The sequence below is a fragment of the Phoca vitulina genome, unplaced genomic scaffold (assembly GCF_004348235.1).
Source record: "Phoca vitulina isolate PV1807 unplaced genomic scaffold, GSC_HSeal_1.0 scaffold40, whole genome shotgun sequence".
Taxonomy (NCBI): Eukaryota; Metazoa; Chordata; class Mammalia; order Carnivora; family Phocidae; genus Phoca; species Phoca vitulina.
In genome coordinates, this window is record NW_022589743.1 from 1,405,785 (window position 1) to 1,426,013 (window position 20,229).

The 20,229-nt window shown below is 37.6% G+C and overlaps 1 protein-coding gene across 2 annotated transcripts in view; it reads left to right on the plus strand.

Annotated features, from left to right (window-relative positions):
• The window catches only part of FBXL20 (F-box and leucine rich repeat protein 20), a 102,379-nt gene that overhangs the window by 50,005 nt on the left and 32,145 nt on the right, over positions 1-20,229 (plus strand). For both annotated transcript variants that reach the window (XM_032428425.1, XM_032428426.1), the window contains exons 2-5: positions 2,764-2,825; positions 15,540-15,594; positions 18,139-18,213; positions 19,906-20,000. In XM_032428425.1, the coding sequence (XP_032284316.1) occupies positions 2,764-2,825; positions 15,540-15,594; positions 18,139-18,213; positions 19,906-20,000 (287 nt within the window). The remainder of the gene's footprint in view (positions 1-2,763; positions 2,826-15,539; positions 15,595-18,138; positions 18,214-19,905; positions 20,001-20,229) is intronic.

A 20,229-nucleotide genomic window follows, 5' to 3' on the forward strand; every position in this document is an offset into this window, starting at 1 on the left:
TGTTCCTTTTTATCTCTAAAGTTGTAGAAGTCATGTGAATGACGTATGGCAGGTTTATATTTTTTAACAATTTAATTACTGTGTATATTCAAGTGAGCAAAGTGCTTTACGAGGTGAGATGTGTAGCATTTAATAAATATACTTTGAATATACAAGATAAAGAGATTAGCATTTCTAATATATAAATGATTGTCCTTTTGTGAATTTGAGTTGGGCAGAGTCTAGTAGATTGGGTGTTGAGTGAGTCTATTTTATACATAAAAAAATTTTTTTCCAAAGATCTTAAGCTTAAGATTTATGTTGTGTGCTATATAACGCTGAAAAGCCTCCCAGATCTCTATTTTTGATACTTTAGTTTTCTTTGCTAGACATTGTTATTTATGTCATCAACCCTTGATTATTCAGCTTTTTAAATGGGTTATAATTCCCCCATGTGTTCTTTTCTGTAAGTGTACCTGGAGAGGAGTGATCATGGTGTAGCATCTTAGAAACTGTATCATTTGAGAACTTAAACTTGTTTAGGAGGAAATACGATGGCTTCATTTTGAAAGACTGCCTTATAGAAGAAGGATATGTTTTTTTTAATAGCTTCCACTAATGGGTAGAAATTATAGGGAAGCAGATTATCCTTTGATGTCATATAATTTCCTGAAACATGTCATTGTCAGTCAACAGCTTTTATTATAAGATTTTCTGTTGCAGTGAAACTTGATAGTCCAACTTGCCATCACCGAGTCCTTTTGCTTCTTCAAAAATCCTTCTTTCTCCAGTTTCTTTTCTTTTTTAATTTTCACCAGCCCTGTAATCTCACAGAAACCTGCATCGTCTTTTACTTGAACTATAATTTCAGTGTATTCTTAGCTTATGTCCTTACTACCAATCCAGAGTTTAATTTCTTTAGGTTTCTCTTCTCTACAGGATTATTTCAAATTTCTAGCCTGATATACAAATTTCCTTCACGACCAAGCCCCACTATCCACATAACAGTTCAATTTATTTTTTTTTAAGATTTTATTTATTTATTAGAGAGAGAGACAGCGAGAGAGGGAACACAAACAGGGGGAGTAGGAGAGGGAGAAGCAGGCTTCCTGCTGAGCAGGGAGCCCGATGCAGGACTCGATCCCAGGACCCCTGGATCATGACCTGAGCCGAAGGCAGACGCTTAACGACTGAGCCACCCAGGCGCCCCAGTTCAATTTATTATTAAGTTCCTACTATGTATCGGGCTCTGTGCTCAGTCCTGGAACCATGTTGGCAAATATGAAAGCCATGGTCCCTGTCCTCACAGAGCTTTCCGTTTAGCTGGAGGGTAGGTTGTTATAGTTATTAAAAAATATGTTTTGTAATTACCCTTTGAATGTCTGAGATTGAGGGGGAAGTACGCTTTGTCTGCTACTTTCCTATCCCTTCTCTTCCATTACTTTTTCTTCTTTGAATCATGAAACGCTAAGGCCTTCATGTATGACTCCATGCTTTTATACATCTTATCTCCCCCCTTTTTTCCTAGTTAATTAACTTCTGGCCTTCCTTTAAGACTCAGATGTCAAGGTATGAGCAGAATTAGTTATTTCTTCCCTTGCTCTCATATACCTCTTGTCCTTTATCTCTAATAATTAGTAAAGTATTTACTTATTTGTGTTCATTGTAGAGCAAGAGCTCCTGAAACACAGAGATAACATCTCCTTTTCTTTGTATCTCATTGCCTGTGAGAGAGCCTGATTTGAGAGGGTGTTTAATGTTCATTGCATGAAGTCAAGAGGCAACTCTGTAATATGTAATAGCAGGGACTGAGCATCTTTCCCTCAGCTTCAGTGACATGTGTGTTTGCTGTTATTACTCTGCTTTTTATTGAGTATAGGTATTTGGTTTTTTATATAGATTACTACACAAGCTTACAGTCTTGATCTCCTTTATGGAAGAAATGGTGACTCTGTTTAAAAGTACCCATTGTGGACTCTGAAAAACAAACTGAGGGTTCTAGAGGAGAGGGGGGTGGGAGGATGGGTTAGCCTGGTGATGGGTATTGGGGAGGGCACGTTCTGCATGGAGCACTGGGTGTTATGCACAAACAGTGAATCATGGAACACTATATCCAAAACTAATGATGTAATGTATGGGGATTAACATAACAATAAAAAAAATTTTTAAAAAAAGAATTATTATAAAGCAATACCAAAAAAAAAAAAAGTACCCATTGTGGGTTACTTGATTAATTTGTTAAATGATCACTTGTGTGCATCAAGAATGCATGTAGTGGTGGTTATGAAGCATTACCAGTTTTCTGCATGTTATGTAAAACTCAGAATGTTCCCTATCCTAGGATGGTTTCTGAGCACCTCCTTGAACAAGTAAATGTGACTTAGATTTGGAGAATCACCTTATCCTAATGGCATTTTTAAATGGCCACTGTGCAGTGATGTGATTTTAAGCAAGTAAATCTTTTGCAATTCCGTTCCCTTACAAGAAAATGAAGATTAAGGATAGTATGAAGATTCAGTACATTAGTACATGAAAAACACTTAAAACAGTACATGCCACATAATGTCATCCTTCTGATTGCTATTTTTACTAATTTTTTCTAAAGACAGGGAACAAATTAAATGTCTCAGAAGATGTTTTTCAGCCTAAAGAGTCCCTAAATATATGACTTCAGCTTATAATATCCACTATACTTATTCACCTCTCTCTTTAGAGGATTGCCTCTAAACTTTGAGTTGAATGTAATAAAATGTTAAGTAACACTAAATGATTTTGTTTTTGCAGATGTTCTCAAATAGTGATGAAGCTGTAATCAATAAAAAACTTCCCAAAGAACTCCTATTACGGTAAGTCTGAATGCTAATTTTAGCTTGGTGTTGTGTGTGTGTGTGTATCATATTTGCCTATTTAAAATTTTTTAGACTTATTGCTAATTTTCATGTATGTATAGGAACTGGATTATCTGAATTTTAAATTTATTGATTCTTTTGTCATACAGTCTTTTTTTTTTTTTTTTTTTTAAAGATTTTATTTATTTATTTGAGAGAGAGAGAATGAGAGACAGAGAGCATGAGAGGGAGGAGGGTCAGAGGGAGAAGCAGACTCCCTGCCAAGCAGGGAGCCCGATGCGGGACTCGATCCTGGGACTCCAGGATCATGACCTGAGCCGAAGGCAGTCGCTTAACCAACTGAGCCACCCAGGCGCCCCTATCATACAGTCTTGATGCTGTACTTTCTAGATATGAATCAAAATTTTAAATGTTTAATTTAAAAACAATTTTCTCCTACCTGATTTGTACCTATATTTGATTTTGTTTACTAGTTTTCCCTTGCTCTATGCTTCTATATAATGTGAAAGAGATAATATATTTTATTTTATTATAATGCTGATTTTTTTGAAGTGATTCTAATCCATCCCTTCGCCCCACTTCCCATTCCCAATATCAAATATGTCCATGAAGTGACTTGTATTTGTGACAAAATATCACATATACTGAGGCACTGTAGAGAAGAGTTACAGCCCTTTACTTTAAGGGTAAAAAGGTAGGGGCACATGACTGGCTCAGTTGGTGGAGCATGAGACTCTTGATGTCAGGGTTGTAAGTCCAAACCCCATGTTGGGTGTACTTAAAAATAAAATCTTAAAAAAAAAAAAAAAAAAGATAACAAGGTAGAAGTTATTTGAAGTTCTTTCTTGTATTACAGTTACAATGTTATCCTCGTTTTTAATAGGTAAAAATTACATTTGGATCACCCACAATATAAAACTCACAGCCCCCAATTTATATACATCTGACCTAGGTATTGCCTAGGAAAAAAAAAACTAGGGGAGTTATTTCACAGCCCATTTATTTGGGCACTTTTTTTTTTTTTTTTTTTTTTTTTTTTAAAGATTTTATTTATTTATTTGACAGAGAGAGACACAGCGAGAGAGGGAACACAAGCAAGGGGGAGTGGGAGAGGGAGAAGCAGGCTTCCCGCCGAGCAGGGAGCCCGATATAGGACTCGATCCCAGGACCCTGGGACCATGACCTGAGCCGAAGGCAGTTGCTTAACAACTGAGCCACCCAGGCGCTTTGGGCACTTTTTTAAAAGATTTTATTTATTTGAGAGAGAGTGAGCGAACGAGAGAGAGAGAGAGCACAAGTGGGGGGAGAGGCAGAGGGACAAGCAGACTCCCCACTGAGCACAGAGCCCAATGTGGGGCTCAATCCCAGGGCCCCAAGAACATGACTTGGGTCAAAGTCAGATGCTTAACTGAGCCACCCAGGCACCCCTATTTGGGCACTTAATCATGCTATTCTTTGTTCACTGATGTAGAATACCATGACTGAGAAAGAAAGGTACATTCTCTTTTGCAAATGTTAGAAGTTAACAAGTTGAACAGAGGTGCATCTGCCTCTTGCTCTTAGCTGCTACTGCCCCAGCCCATAACCAGCCCAATCCCTGCTCAAGGTGCAAAATAATCTCACACTAGTACTGGTGAAGAAGAGTATTCCTGGCATTTCAAAAGGATTTGCACATCTGAGTCCTTCACTATATTGGAAATACCTTGCAAGCAGAGACTGTTTTCTTATAAATCTTTATGTAATATCTTATACATTGGAGATACTAAGAAAAAATAATGGAATTAAACTTGGAATGGATTTTTTTCATGGAACCAATGCTTTTGTACATGCTGGTTAACTATAGTTGAAATAATAGCAATATACCCTCGGTTACCTGGGGCTATTGGAGAATGTTTCCTGGATATATTGAGTATCCCTCAAATGTCAGCAAAATTTTAGCTATCTTAAGGAGAAATGTTTTTAAATGGGTCATGTTTTTTAGTGTTATTATAAACCGAGTACACTAAGACATACTTCAATTTTTTTTTTTATAATGACATTAATTTGTACTATAGTAGTTTACCTAAAGACTCAAGATTCAGGGAAATTATTTGATTCTTTGGTAATTAGCTGCCCCCTGTTATGGTTTACATTTTTATATTTTATTAGAGTTTTTCTCCATGGAAGACAGACGTAAAGGCCACATACTGTATAATTCCATTTATATGAAATATCCAGGATAGACAGATCCATGGAGATTGGGTTGCCAGGGGCTGTGGTGAGGGGTGATAGGGAGTGACTACTAATGGGTATAGGGTTTCTTTTGGGAGTGATGAAATGTTCTGAAATTAGATAGTGATTATGGCTGCACAACATTGTGGTTATACTAAAAACCACTGAATTGTGTACTTTAAAAGGGTAAATTTCATGGAATGTGAATTCACTCTAATATATGTATAATTTGTATAAATTTTCCAATTTATAATTTATAATAAATTTTTAATAATACAGTTGTAATAAAATATGCAATTATATAATAAGTGTTTATTATATAATTTAAAATAAAAAATGCAGGGGCACCTGGGTGGCTCAGTGGGTTAAGCATCAGGTCATGATCTCAGGGTCCTGGGATTGAGCCCCGTGTTGGGCTCTGTGCTCAGCAGGGAGTCTGCTTGTCCCTTTGCCTCTCCCCCAACTCATGCTCTGTCTCTCTCAAATAAATAAAATCTTTAAAAAAATTCAGCCCATATGATAAACAAATGCAGTCTATTGCTCTATTTTATGTTGTATATGTTCACTAATTCTTCAACCATATCCCACTCTTGGTGATTTATTGTAGCAAAGGTTTTGTAGATATTTTCTTTGATGCTAGTGTTTCCTCCTTTAAATGCAGTCGGTCCCAAAGACAGCATGAAGGGTAGACTAATAGGTGACTTCTTAAGTGGATGATTTGTAGTCTTCTGTTAAGAGTGACCCCACTTTAGGCATTTCTTCATAGCCATTAGGTTACTAGTGGTTACCTCTGATAAAATGGTATTGAAGAAGCAGGTAATTCACTCCATACTTGTTTATTTAACAGAAATGTTTTTTGCTGAAGACAAGAATAGTAAATAGAAAGTTATTACAGTAATCTTTATTGGGGGAAATGATGGCCTAAACCCCATTGGAGGGATGGGCTCTATCAAGAGATTTTTAAGAGCTGGGATTGGCAGTATATTGCTGATTGATTTGATGTGATGCTAATGAGGGTATTGGGAAGAAGGCAAGGATGGTGCCCCAGTTTTTTGCTTTCTGCCAAGTGAATGGTGGGAACACTTCACTAAGATAAAATAGGTGGAAGAACAGTGTTAATTGAAAGAAAATAATGAAAATGAGTTCAGTTCTGGTACCTGTGGATATCCAGGTGGCAATGCCAAAAGGCAGATGTATATACAGTTCTCAAGCTTAGCAGCATGATTTAAAATTCATATGTATATAAAGACATGAAAGAGTAAGAAATTGTGTATATTTAGCTCTTTTTGGATTTACTAGTACCCATGGGAAATAAAGAAAACAGGAAGAAATACAAGGCCTCTCAGACACAGAAATGAAGAGCTTCGGGGCCAAAACATCATACAGAGTGGCAACATTTCGGTCAGGTTTCCAACCAGGCTCAGTGAGACACTTGGTGTCATCACCTGGTGATTGATTTGGTAAGAACTCTAGAAAGGAGCTATGTATGGCAGATGTTGAGGTTTGGCCGTATGTCCAGATTAATTGTACTCTTATACATTCACTCTTGGCTTAAATGTTCTATATTAAGGTAGTTGAAGTCTTATGAGTTAACAATATTTCATGCATATCTTAATCTAATATATATGTAAATCAGTATGTCATCTGTAAACTCTGGAACCCATTTTATTGATACTCATTTATTTGTCTCCAGAGTACTTGAGATGACTTGGATCAGGAGCAAGTATAATAAATACAAATAAACTATGAGGACCATGACAAATATTTTTTAAAGTAGAAAACCAAAACCAGAAAGGAAACACATGTACCCTTGTAAGAGTTTACACAGTTGCTATAGATGGGTCTCACATTTAGCTTTAAATTTTCTTGGTAACTGGGCGCCTGGGTGGCTCAGTTGGTTAAGCGACTGCCTTCGGCTCAGGTCATGATCCTGGAGTCCCAGGATCGAGTCCCGCATGGGGCTCCCTGCTCAGCAGGGAGTCTGCTTCTCCCTCTGACCCTCCCCCCTCTCATGCTCTCTCTCTATCTCATTCTCTCTCTCAAATAAATAAATAAAATCTTTAAAAAAAATTTTTTTTTTCTTGGTAACATAAATGAAATAATATTCTTTTTTTTTTTTTTAAGATTTTATTTATATATTTGACAGAGACAGAGAGGGAACACAAACAGGCGGAGTGGGAGAGGGAGAAGCAGGCTTCCCTCGGAGCAGGGAGCCTGATGCAGGGCTCGATCCCAGGACCCTGGGATCAAGACCTGAGCCAAAGGCAGACGCTTAATGACTGAGCCACCCAGGCGCCCCAAATAAAATAATATTCTTTTTTTTTTTAAAGATTTTATTTATTTATTTGACAGAGAGAGACACAGCGAGAGAGGGAACACAAGAATGGGGAGTGGGAGAGGGAGAAGCAGGCTTCCCGTGGAGCAGGGAGCCCGATGCAGGGCTCAATCCCAGGACCCTGGGATCCATGACCCAAGCCAAAGTCAGACGCCCAACAACTGAGCCACCCAGGCACCCCTAAAATAATATTCTTAGCAGAAAAGATGAAATATATATATTATACCATAAAATCAGAGCTCTTTCTAGAAAGCACTACTTTCTAAGAGAAATTTCTCAAATGAGAGTCTACTTAACATTTTGTGGATAAAGTTCCATAGCAAATTCAGTCACAGATTTCATATGGTCACGTCTTGTAGCACCTTTGTAGGAGTTAAAAAACAAAATAATAACATGTAAAAATAAATGGATGCTTCTGACAGTCCAGTTGATCCAAGGTTGCTTTTGGCTGCAAGTAATAGAAACTCTGAAATGGGCTTACACAGTAAGGGAAGTTATTTCATACAAAAGGAAACACAAAGATCAGGCTGCCTACATCCCAAGGTTCATTGATTTATGGGATCCCCAATGTCATCAGCAATTTTCTGTTTGTTTTGCTAGAAGCCGCATCAGCTTGGTCCTAAAAACTCTTTTCTTTATGGGCACAGGATGGATGCCAGCAAATACTGGATCAACATGTGTCTTTGTTCACTCTGAGGGGAGAGATAGGCAACCATTTATACTCCTATAAAGCCTCTTCTCAGATCTCATTAGCCCAAATTGGCTTAGGCCTGAACCAATCACTGTGACAGGTTTAGACTAATTAACTGGGCTGAAGTGGATGTTGGAGAGTCAATTACAGTGCCTACCACAGATAGAATATAACATACTTAAAGGAATCATGAATGTCCTTCAAACAGTCTTCTATAAATCTCACTTATCTTAGCTGGAATTTTCATAAGATTAGGGTAGCACAAGGATTATATTTCTTATGAGGTCCTGGAGTCAAAATATCCTTAGCTGTGGATTGATGATTGATTCCTGTACTTCAAACCAGGTGAACAAGTAGATTTGTCATCCTTTGATGGAAAATAAAAGGCCTAACCATGACAATAAAGCACTACCCTACTTTCGCAGTGCTCAAAATTCTGTACCACATAGCATAGCCAAGGTGATTTTTGTCTAGAAAGTGTTCATAGGGGCGTCTGGGTGGCTCAGTCGTTAAGCGTCTGCCTTTGGCTCAGGTCATGATCCCACGGTCCTGGGATCGAGCCCCGCATCGGGCTCCCTGCTCAGCGGGAAGCCTGCTTCTCCCTCTCCCACTCCCCCTGCTTGTGTTCCGGCTCTTGCTATCTCTCTCTCTGTCAAAAATAAATAAATAAAATCTTAAAAAAAAAAAAAAAGTGTTCATAGAAGGTGATATTGCCAGTTGCTCAACATAGTCACATAAACACACACAAAACCCTCATTAACATTCCTGTAGAGCTTCTCATTTAGAAAGACAAAACTTCCCTGTCAACTCGGTCTAGTTAATAATTTAAGTAGTTGTTACTTGTACACCTGAAGAACTAAATGATTTAGTGTGCTACATGGGATTACCAGATATGAGTAGATTAGGTTTGCATAATTTCTGATCCGTATAATCTTGATTGAATAGTTAACTGTAAGTAGCTGGATAGAAGACCAGTTGTCTGATGTGTCCTCTCCAGATTTGTAACAATAAGATCATTTAAAAAACACTAGGATACTTATTTTTCTATTCTTTATGGCCAGGGGTGTGCATCTGGTTTATTTAGGAGCAGTTTTGCATTGAGATTCAAGTTAAAAAGGAGCCAAAAAGCACAGCCCTAATTTAAGAAGCTAAGATGATCTGATCTCTTGGTGGTTATGTCTGCCAACTCTGATTCACTTCTAATATGGAAGTATGTCCACATTAATAACCAAGTATGTATAGAGAGTATGTCCACATTAATAACCAAGTATGTATAATTTAATCTGTAACAGATTCTTGTCTAAAGAGTCAACAATGCTCTTGTCCACGATAGCTACAGATAACATACATTGCTTTTAGCAGAATTCTCCACAAGATGATGGGTGATAACCATAATGTTATAATTATACCTGAAGTCCTCTCACTTAAAGCAGAGGCCTAGTAAACCTGCATCTGGTAGTTAGATAATAAAGACACTAGCATACAGTTTTAATGACCAGTTCCTGCAAACTGATGGTCTCTTGTGAGGAATAAGAAGTTTCCAATTTTGAAAATGTGTAGTTTCTGTCAGACAGTAGGCAAGTATCAGAACCCTAAATTCAGGGGCGCCTGGGTGGCTCAGTCTAAGTATCTGCCTTTGGCTTGGGTCATGATCCCGCGGTCCTGGGATTGAGCCCCACATCGGGCTTCCTGCTCAGCGGAGTCTGCTTCTGCTGCTCCCCCTGCTTGTGATCTCTCGTGTGCTCCCTCTCTCAAATAAATAAAATCTTAAAAAAAAAAAAAAACAACAAAAACCCTAAATTCAGAGCAGGCCTTAACACATCATATGGCCAAAGATCTTCATCCCGTTCCTTTAAAATTTTTTTAACAAATAATATATAAATTACTCATTAGCCCAACACTTTGAAAAATACAAAGAAGTAAACAACTGACTTCCTTAATCCCTGCTTTCAGTATCCACCCACCCCCCAAAAAAGCCTATTCTCCCCTCCAAAGGTAGCAGATGTATCCACTTGTATCTAGATATATTACATGTGCAATACTTATATGTCTCCATGTATCATATTTTATATTTTTCAAAAATGAAAACATGATATAAATACTCTTCCACAACTTGTTTTTGTTTCTGTCACTTAATAATCATTGACCTCTTTTTAGGTTAGTTCATGTAGCATTACCTCATTCTTTTAAAAGTCAGCTACGTACAATAGTTCATTGACCGAATGTACCATATTTATTTAAGTATTGTTATTTATATAAAGATTGTTTCTAACTTTTCATTATTTCAAATAATGCTGCCATGAACATTCTGTAAACCATTTTTACTCCTACTTTTGCTTCTGCAGGTTGTAATATGTGTATCTTTCATTTTAATAGACACTGTCAAATTACTCTTAAAAAAGTTATACCTATAGATATCCCCATTATGTAAATGGAATTATCCAGTTATAATCTCTCCAGGACCACTCTACGCTTTTTTTTTTTTCTTTTAAAGATTTCATTTATTTATTTGACAGAGATAGCGAGAGCAGGAACACAAGCAGAGGGAGTGGGAGAGGGAGAAGCAGGCTTCCCGCTGAGCAGGGAGCCCAATACCGGGCTCGATCCCAGGACCCTGGGATCATGACCTGAGCCGAAGGCAGACGCTTAATGACTGAGCCACCCAGGCGCCCCTGTTTTTTTCTTTTTTTGTATGGTAGTGAGTTTTATGTAGAATTAGACCCTGTTTTCTTCCACATGATGTTTTAGTGTCTTTTTGCTTCCTGGTATTCTTTATCAAGGGTGGGGAAGGCGAGGTCTACTTTGCTTAAACCTGGGCAGCCTAAAGCCAGTCCAGTCTTTCGATAGTCTGTTGATAAGAGATGGGAAAAGACTTTTATTGAAGCAATCAAGAGGATCCTTAGACAATAGCAGACCCTTCATTCCATCTCAGTTTTCTTATCTCTTTGATCTTAACCATTCTGGTTATCAGGGCAGGGCCCCTGGCTGGCTTAGTTGGTGGGGCATACAAATCTTAATCTCAGAGTCATGAGTTGGAGCCCCACATTGGACCTGGACCCTACTTTTAAAAAAGAAAAAAGTACAGCATAGTGATTTGACAACTGCATACATTATGAAATGCCCACCACCATAAGTGTTGTTATCATGCATCACCTAACCATTCTGGTTATGGACATAGGTATCTCAGGAGGAATTATATAAAGGGTTAAAGTGTGGAGAAAAGGACCACTGTCAACACGCTCTAAAGTACTTAGCCTGAAGATAATGAAAAGCAGGAAGGTGCTCAGTATAATGTAGTTTATTTTGCTGGCTTATTATATAGATGCTATAGATATATATTTATACATGTACTGATTTTTTTTTTTTAAAGATTTTATTTATTTGACAGAGACACAGAGAGAGAGGGAACACAAGCAGGGGGAGTGGGAGAGGGAGAAGCAGGCTTCTTGCCAATCGGGGAGCCCGATGCGGGGCTGGATCCCAGGACCCTGGGATCATGACCTGAGCCAAAGGCAGGCCCTCAACGACTGAGCCACCCAGGCGCCCCGTACTGATTTTTTTTTTAATTTACGTTAACATTATGATATTTCGAAGAATAAATGCTCATTGTGAGCCCCCCACCCCAACAAAAAAAAAACATCGCTCTGGCTAAAACCCTGGCAGCCTATCCCAACAATTCTTATATTCAGGTCTCTAAAGATAATTATCTCCACTGTCAAGTATGTAGAATAAGTAGAAATCAAAGAAAGTTCACAAAATAATAGACATTTAGACCGACTAGTATGGAGTGGTAGAAGGGACTTAAGCACTGAGGCTTATCATTCATCTTACTAGGGAGCCAAATCAAGACTGGAAAGACCAAGCTCTTTTTACTTGAATACAGGAGCATAGTGGCTATATTTGTCTTCTCTCTTTTTAATGTACTGTAGTGTCAAAATTCAGGTGAAAACCTAACTCATTTGGGATCTTGATATTCAGAACCCCAGTCAGTACATTCTAAGAATGGAATTAGGATTGCTGAGATGTGTGCTTCAGAGAGTCTCCTAGGTGTGCATTTGGCCTCCAGCCTGATGTTTCATGTCTGTCTGTCTATAGTGCTTCCTTTTGTGGAGAAAAGTTTACTATAGTCTAACTAGGATCATTACCTGTAAAGCTGCTCGCCTGTGTCCCCCCAGGTGTAATAAAATATTTATACAAATTGCTCAGGAGTTAGTGATGAGTTTGCAGAAACAGGATCTTTAGATTATGAAATTCCACATACAGGTACGATATAGCAGAAGACAGGAAAAGGCAGGGGCATTTCAGCAATTCAAGAATGTTTGTTGCATAAGAAAAATTTACTGTTTTAGGAATTGAGGTACCTAAGTTGGGGATATCTATATTTATTTGGGAGTGGTTAGTAATCTGTACTGAAGAGGATGGGAGATTTATTCTATAAAAAAATAGTCATCAGGGTGGTAGCTGGACCACCTCAAGGGAACAAGAAAGGCATCCAACCTTTCCTTCTATGGACAGATGTACAAAATGTGATATGCACATACAGTGGAATTTTTTTTTAAAGATTCTATTTATTTATTTATTTATTTTAAAGATTTGTATATTTATTTTAGAGCATGAGGGGGGCAGAGGGAGAGGGAGAGAGAATCTCAAGCGGACTCCCCACTGAACATGGAGCCTGAGGTGGGGCTTGATCCCACAACCCGAGATCACCACCTGAGCTGAAACCAGAGTTGGCTGCTTAACCGACTGTGCCACCCAGGCGCCCCAAGATATTTATTTATTTATTTATTTATTTATTTATTTATTAAAGATTTTATTTATTTATTTGACAGAGATAGACAGCGAAAGAGGGAACACAAGCAGGGGGAGTGGGAGAGGGAGAAGCAGGCTTCCCACTGAGCAGGGAGCCCGTTTGGGGGCTCGATCCCAGGACCCTGGGATCATGATCTGAACCGAAGGCAGATGCTTAATGACTGAGCCACCCAGGTGCCCCAAGATTTTTATTTATTTAGAGATGCCCCAAGGTTTATTTAATTAATTAATTATTTTTATTTTATTTATTTAAGGAGGGGCAGAGGCAGAGGGAGAGAATCCCAAGCAGACTTGCTCTGAGCGTGGAGCTGGATGGAGGGCTCAATCCCATGACCCCAAGATCAAGACCTGAGCCAAAACCAAGAGTTGGCTGCTTAACTGACTGAGCCCCCCAGGCGCCCCTACAGCAGAGTATTATGTAGCATTAGGGAAGGAAATTCTGAGACATGTTACCTCGATGAACCTTAAAGACATTATGCTAAGTGAAATAAGCCGGTTACAAAAGGACAAATACTGGGGCGCCTGGATGACTCAGTCTGTTGAGTGTCTGACTCTTGATTTTGGCTCAGTTCATGATCTTGGGGTCGTGAGATCGAGCCCTGCAGGCTCCTCAATCAATGTGGAGTCAGCTTAAGAGTCTCTGTCTCCCTCTCCCTCTGCTCTTCCATCTGCTCTCTCTCTCTCTGAAATAAATAAATCTTTAAAAAAGCACAAAAGGACGAATACTATATGATTCCTCTCATATGAAGTACCTAGAGTAGCCAAATTTATAGACAAAGAAAGTAGAGTGGTAGTTGGCAGGAGCTGGCGGAAAGGGGAAGGAGGAGTTACTGTTTAATAAGTATGGAGTTTCAGTTTGGAAAGATGAAAAAGTTCTTGAGATGGGTGATGGTAATGTTGCACAACAGTGTGAATGTACTTAATGCTACTGAATTGTACACTTAAGAATGATTAAAACGGCAAATTTTATGTTATGTATATTTTACCCAAATAACAAAAAAGTTTATTTATTTTTTTTTTTTAAGATTTTTTTAAGATTTTATTTATTTATTTGACAGAGAGAGACACAGCAAGAGAGGAAACACAAGCAGGGGGAGTGGCAGAGGGGGAAGCAGGCGTCCCGCGGAGCAGGGAGCCCGATGTGGGACTCGATCCCAGGACCCTGGGATCATGACCTGAGCCAAAGGCAGATACTTAATGACTGAGCCACCCAGGTGCTCCAACAAAAAAGTTTAAAAAAAAAAACCCACAAATATTTACAAAATGCACATTACTTTTTGTCTGATGTAATTATTTTTTAAAGTTTATTTTTTATTTTTATTTTTTTAGAGAGAGAACATGTGAGTGGGTGAGGAGTGGAGAGAATCTTAAGTAGGCTTCACGCTCAGCGGGGAGCCCAACGTGGGCCTCAATCTCATGACCCTGAGATCATGACCTGAGTCACCTAGGCGCCCTTGTCTGATGTAATTATTAGCTGAGTTTATTCCTAGTTCCAAAAATGTGACTGATAGGCTCTAATCACTAAGCAACAAAATTTTGTTCTTTTAAGCTAACTCAGAAGGTTTTTATGCTTAAAGTAATTATGGAAGAAAAAAATCTGGCCTTCATTCTTCTCCAAATTAATGCTTCCTGACCTCCATTTTGTAACATCCTAGGTATCTCCGGTTATCTCAAGGAATTTATAAAATCCTTAAGGCAAAATTAATTTACTTAAACCTTTGAAGCACGAGCTGTATTACAGTTGTTGTGCACTTGCAGAAGAGTTTAGCTTATTATTCAGATCAAAATGACCTTTAAAGGGTGCTCATGAGTAAAGAGGGCTTTAAACAGATGTGACCCATTCACTTATTACGAGGATGCTCTGACCTGTTTTTACAGGTGGCTTATAGTGTAGAGAGTTATCACACTTTAAGCAAATCAATTATTTCAAATAATAATGCTTCAAAATAAATATTTAACTTCTGTAGGTCTGAGAAGAATTCTAGGCAGTGTTTCCCGACAGTGATGAGTTTTATAACTTCCTAAATTAGAATTACATGTATAGAGATTTAATATAGTTATTCATTTTTTAGGTGTTACTATATTTAATCTTTTTTCCTTCATAACTGTCATATTCTTTGTAAAGTTAACACTCCCCTAGTCTTTTGATAACCAGAAGTGTGAACATTGTTTTTTTTTACTTTTTAACAAATTGTATCAGTTAGAAATATTTTATTATCCCTTGATATAAGTAATCGAACTTACGTGGTACTTATACATACATTCTCAAGTAAAAGATTTCTTTCTCCCCCAATGTTTTATATGGGCAGTGTTATGTTGTAAGTTGCTCCCATTTTTTGTGTTTGTTCAAAAGAACTTTTCCCTGGGGCGCCTGGGTGGCTCAGTCGTTAAGCGTCTGCCTTCTGCTCAGGTCATGATCCCAGGACCCTGGGATCGAACCCGCATTGGGCTCCCTGCTCAGTGGGAAGCCTGCTTCTCCCTCTCCCACTCCCCCTGCTTGTGTTCCCTCTCTTGCTGTGTCTGTCTCTGTCAAATAAATAAATAAAATCTTAAAAAAACACAAACTTCTCCCTTTTCATGCATTTATTAACATAGGCATTTATAGGTAAAAATCAAAAGAAACTACTTATCATATAATAAAGTTTGTCTCCCTCTCTTTTAGGATATTTTCTTTTCTGGATGTTGTTACTTTGTGTCGCTGTGCTCAGGTCTCCAGGGTAAGAATTGTTGATGATTATAGGGGTCCCCCTTCCTGACGCTGATGATATCAGCCTCTGTATATAGTAGGCAAACCGTTTCCTTCAGATGTTAGTTGGTTATGTGTCAGAGGTTGGTATTTAATGCATGGCATTCCCAAACCCATGTAATTCTGCAGTAGGATTCTACAATATATACTGTCTCTAACTTTAATTTTTTGGAAATCTTAACTATTTATATAATGCAAACAGGAAACATTTTCTTTTTTTTTTTAACGAAACATTTTCAAGGAAAAGGTATTAAACATGCAAATCAAAAAGTTAGGCTCTACTCAGAATTCTAATAAAATAGTGTTTCATTATGTTTTTCTAGTTCATTTTATATGCACACACACACACACACACACACACACACACACACGGAAGGCTCAAGGCTCTAATTCTCATGTTTTTTCCCCATATTGCTTCCCTCAAAATTTAATACCTAGAATATAATTTATTTAAAAATTATAGGGCAAACCAGATTCCATTCTAAAGTCAGTTTTTAATTTCACTTATCTATTTTTGTCAATTGATATTGTTGTGACAAAACTGAAATATCATAATCTTATTGGCTGCCACTAATATAAAGAATAGATTCTGTGTTGTGGGAAAATTGCTTTCTCTTTTGTAATACAGATCTGTAATGATTAACTTACGTTGAATGGGCGCATGCAATCATCACTTTTTTTAATAACTGGACAATGGCTTTTTGCTTGTTCGTTTAATAAACATTTATTGAGAAACTACTGTGTATGAGATACTGTCCTAAGTGCTGGATATGGAACAGGGTTATCCCATATTGTGTTTATCTTTGTAGGTGTGCACAGGTTTTCAAATAACCAACACTACTCCCCTCAAAAAACCCCACAAAACTTGCCATAGAAAATTCACCATGTCTTGCTAACTTTAATATAATTTCTGCATCCCAAAAGCCATACTAAATCTTTGTATCAGCTACTTTGGAAACAGTCAGTAGTATTTTGATGATTTTTCTTGATGACTTTTTTATCCCTTGTATTTGTGCTATGGAAATGGCTGGTACAAATGAATAGAGTTTCCTTAATATCTTCATATGGAGCTGAGGTCATCATTGAGAAACAGTATACCCAGACTCATGTCTAAACCTTTTTGTTAAGTTGCAGTCTCATCTCATGGGTGTTGATTTTAGTGAATTTTAATTGTTTTCATTTGCAGGTTCCTCTTCCCTATTAATGTTTTAACTTAAAGGAAAGCACACCACCAGTTTTTGTTAAATCTGGAGAATTGGTACATCAGTACTTATGCGATGATTGTTTTCTGTACTTGAACTACTTAATGAATTAGTTTTTTTCTTAAAAAAAGACTCTAGAAAGGAACCTGTGATTCCTAATTTTAGTCTCAGTTTGTTATGTTTTCTTCTTATTAGTGAAAGGAAGGAAATGAGAAATATCAAATCAAACCAGAAGTATATTTACCTAAGAATCTAGTAAACATATGATCTTTTAAAAGTTTTATCTTTTGTCTCCCATGGTTAGCCATTTAAGATGCCATGAGACCACAAAAAGAAAAGGAACATTGAACTCCTGAGTAAACCTTAAAGATTTCCAAAGTAATAACTTTATTTACCCTCATACCCCTGACATATTTCTGGCTGATTGTGTGACACTTACCCTGGGGCTTGTAATCTCCTTTTTAGAATCTCAGTATTGACTCCATTTTGATGTGTTATAGTAAGAGATAATATTCTAAGTTTATAACTCAGCAATTTTAAAACTTTTGTTTATACTTTAATAGGGGAAACTTTTAAAAGCTTTCTCATTAAAATATGATACACAACAAATTAAGTCTTATTGGAGTCATTTTTTCTAATCCTAAAAAGTCGAAATTCTTGCCTCTCTTTAGCTTAACTGAAGAAATGTATGAGAAGTGTTAAACGTTCACTGTTTTAAAATTTCCACTGACTCAAGTTAGAGGGAAAGATGACCAGTTGAAAAACATGTCTCAGTGAGTAAATTGCTAATGAGGAAAGCAATAAGATTCTGTCATGTATATGGAGAAATGAGTGTCCTTTCTAAGTCCCATGTTACTATATCAGTTTCAGGTCTGACCAAGTGATTATGGATAGCAAATATGTATATTGAACATAGCCATATTCAGAGTACTTTACTCTTTCTTTGGTTTCACCTCATCTTGCTCCTAGTGGAAGGATTGGAGTAAGACACTTGTTTTTCATCAGCAGAAGTATCTCATTTGGAGATTAGAAACTAAATCTTCCGGTTAGAAAAGAGATTCTGGCTAATATACTTATCACAATCTGTCCTCTCCCAACCCCCCTAGCTTCTAGTTTCTATATCCACTCATTTATGAGATAATCTAATTGGATAAAATATCAATCAGAAACAAGGCAGACCTTTTGGGAGTTAATGGTGGTGGGCTGAGAAATTTTTTGGTCAATTTCAATCATTGGTTTGAATTGTGAACTTGAATATTGCTGGTTTTCCCCCTTGAGCTTCTGCTCATTTTGTCTCTTTTTCTTCAAAACAGGCCTGGAATGTTCTGGCTCTGGATGGCAGTAACTGGCAGCGAATTGACCTGTTTGATTTCCAGAGGGATATTGAGGTATAATTATGTGGTGTGTGGCCCCATTTCTCATGTTAGAATGTAATTACAGCATGGAACAGATTAGCCCCAACCAGATAAATCTCCTTTCCCTGGAGAGAGAAACTATTAATTTCAGTGCATCTGAACTTCATGGGAACCTGCAATGTTCCCAACAAGCTTGCTCAGATTTTGAGAATAAGCAGAGCTATTTTACTGATGGAATACTGAATTATTTAGTATTAATAGGACTAAAAATTTTTGTTTTTATTTTCGTGGTGGAAATGTGAACGTGTGCTCATTTTTAAGGAAGTCTTTTTATATTTGCTTATTGAAGAATGAATAGAGTTAAGAACTTGGAGGATGATATTTGTTTAAATTCTTTTTTTTTTTTTTTTTTTTAAGATTTTATTTATTTGACAGAGCACAAGCAGAGGGAGAGAGAGGGAGAAGCAGGCTCCCTGCTGAGCAAGGAGCCCGATGTGGGACTTGATCCTAGGACCCTGGGATCATGACCCGGGCCGAAGGCAGCCGCTTAACCGACTGAGCCACCCAGGTGTCCCGATATTTGTAGAAATTCTAATTGAGATGAGCATTTGGTCTTTGGGGAGCCTAGAGACAGTTTTTGTGGAGAATGAAAAAAGAATGAAGCCAAAGTCATTTAATGAATTATTTTTGCTGGGGAGAAATTTTTTTTTCCCTTCAAACTTCTTCCTCATAGTTCATCTCTTAGTATATAGCCTATTATCTCTAAAACAGAGAAGGATAATGGCTTAAGCTTAGATTATTTTAACATGAACCTGAATTCTGTGGTCCTTGGTTTTCTTGTCAGTAGAGTGGAAATAATAGCTTCCTCGTCATATTATAAGGATAAAATGAGATTTAGATTTAAAAAAATAAGTTCGAGGGGAACTTGTCTTGAGTATCCATATAAGAAGTTTTTCAAAAGCCTCACATGAACTTTCCATTAGAAATGGAACTTTCCATTTCTACAGAAAGTACTTTTAAAATAATACCCACTGACATTATGCTGGACTCTTAGGTTTTTCACAGTTGTCTGATCTTCATGGATATAAATATTTAAAGCAACATGACCCACAAAATCATTCAGCAAGCTTCTGTTAAGTGTTTGTTGAGTCTCCGCTGTATTTAGAGTGCTATAGTAAACACTTTGGAAAGGATTCAGAAGTAGTAAAGATAGCTAATGTCCTTCAGTAGCTGCAGTTTAACCCGGAGGTCAGTCTGCGTTAATATAGTGGCATAAGAAGAACAGAGCACCATTTTCTCAACTGCAGAGTGTCTCACAAACCGAACAAAATAAACAATACAGGGTGTAAACCTGTTTCAGGTAGATGAGTTGATCAGGAAAGATTTCTCAAAGTAAGTTGAAATTTCTTTATTGAATTAAGTTTTGAAAACAAGTAGAGGGGCACCTGGGTGGCTCAGTTGGTTAAGCGGCTGCCTTCGGCTCAGGTTATGATCTCAGGGTCCTGGGATCGAGTCCCATATCAGGCTCCCTGCTCAGTGGGGAGCCTGCTTCTCCCTCTCCCCATGCTCATGAGCTCTCTCTCTCTCACTCACTCACTCTTTCTCTCAAATAAATAAAATCTTTAAAAAAATTTAAAAAAAAAAGAAAAGAAGTAGAAGTTCTCTTCAAAAACAATGTGGTACCTTATTGTTCTGTTTTGTTTTGTTTCTATCTTTTTTTTACAGGGCCGAGTAGTGGAGAATATTTCAAAAAGATGTGGGGGCTTTTTACGAAAGTTAAGTCTTCGTGGGTGTCTTGGAGTAGGAGACAATGCATTAAGGTAAGAACATAACTATTGATTAATTGATCTTCTTGGCTGAAGTAAAGAACAGCACCATCTCACCCAGAAAAAGCTAAAATAATTTTTATATTCTTAAGCTCTTCAGAACCCAAACACACATACATTGCTTATAACACTGGGATGTATGGTTTTGGGATGTATGGTCTTGAGAATAAAACAAGAATAAGTACTCCCCACCAAAAGCCAGATTCCTCATATCATAAATGAC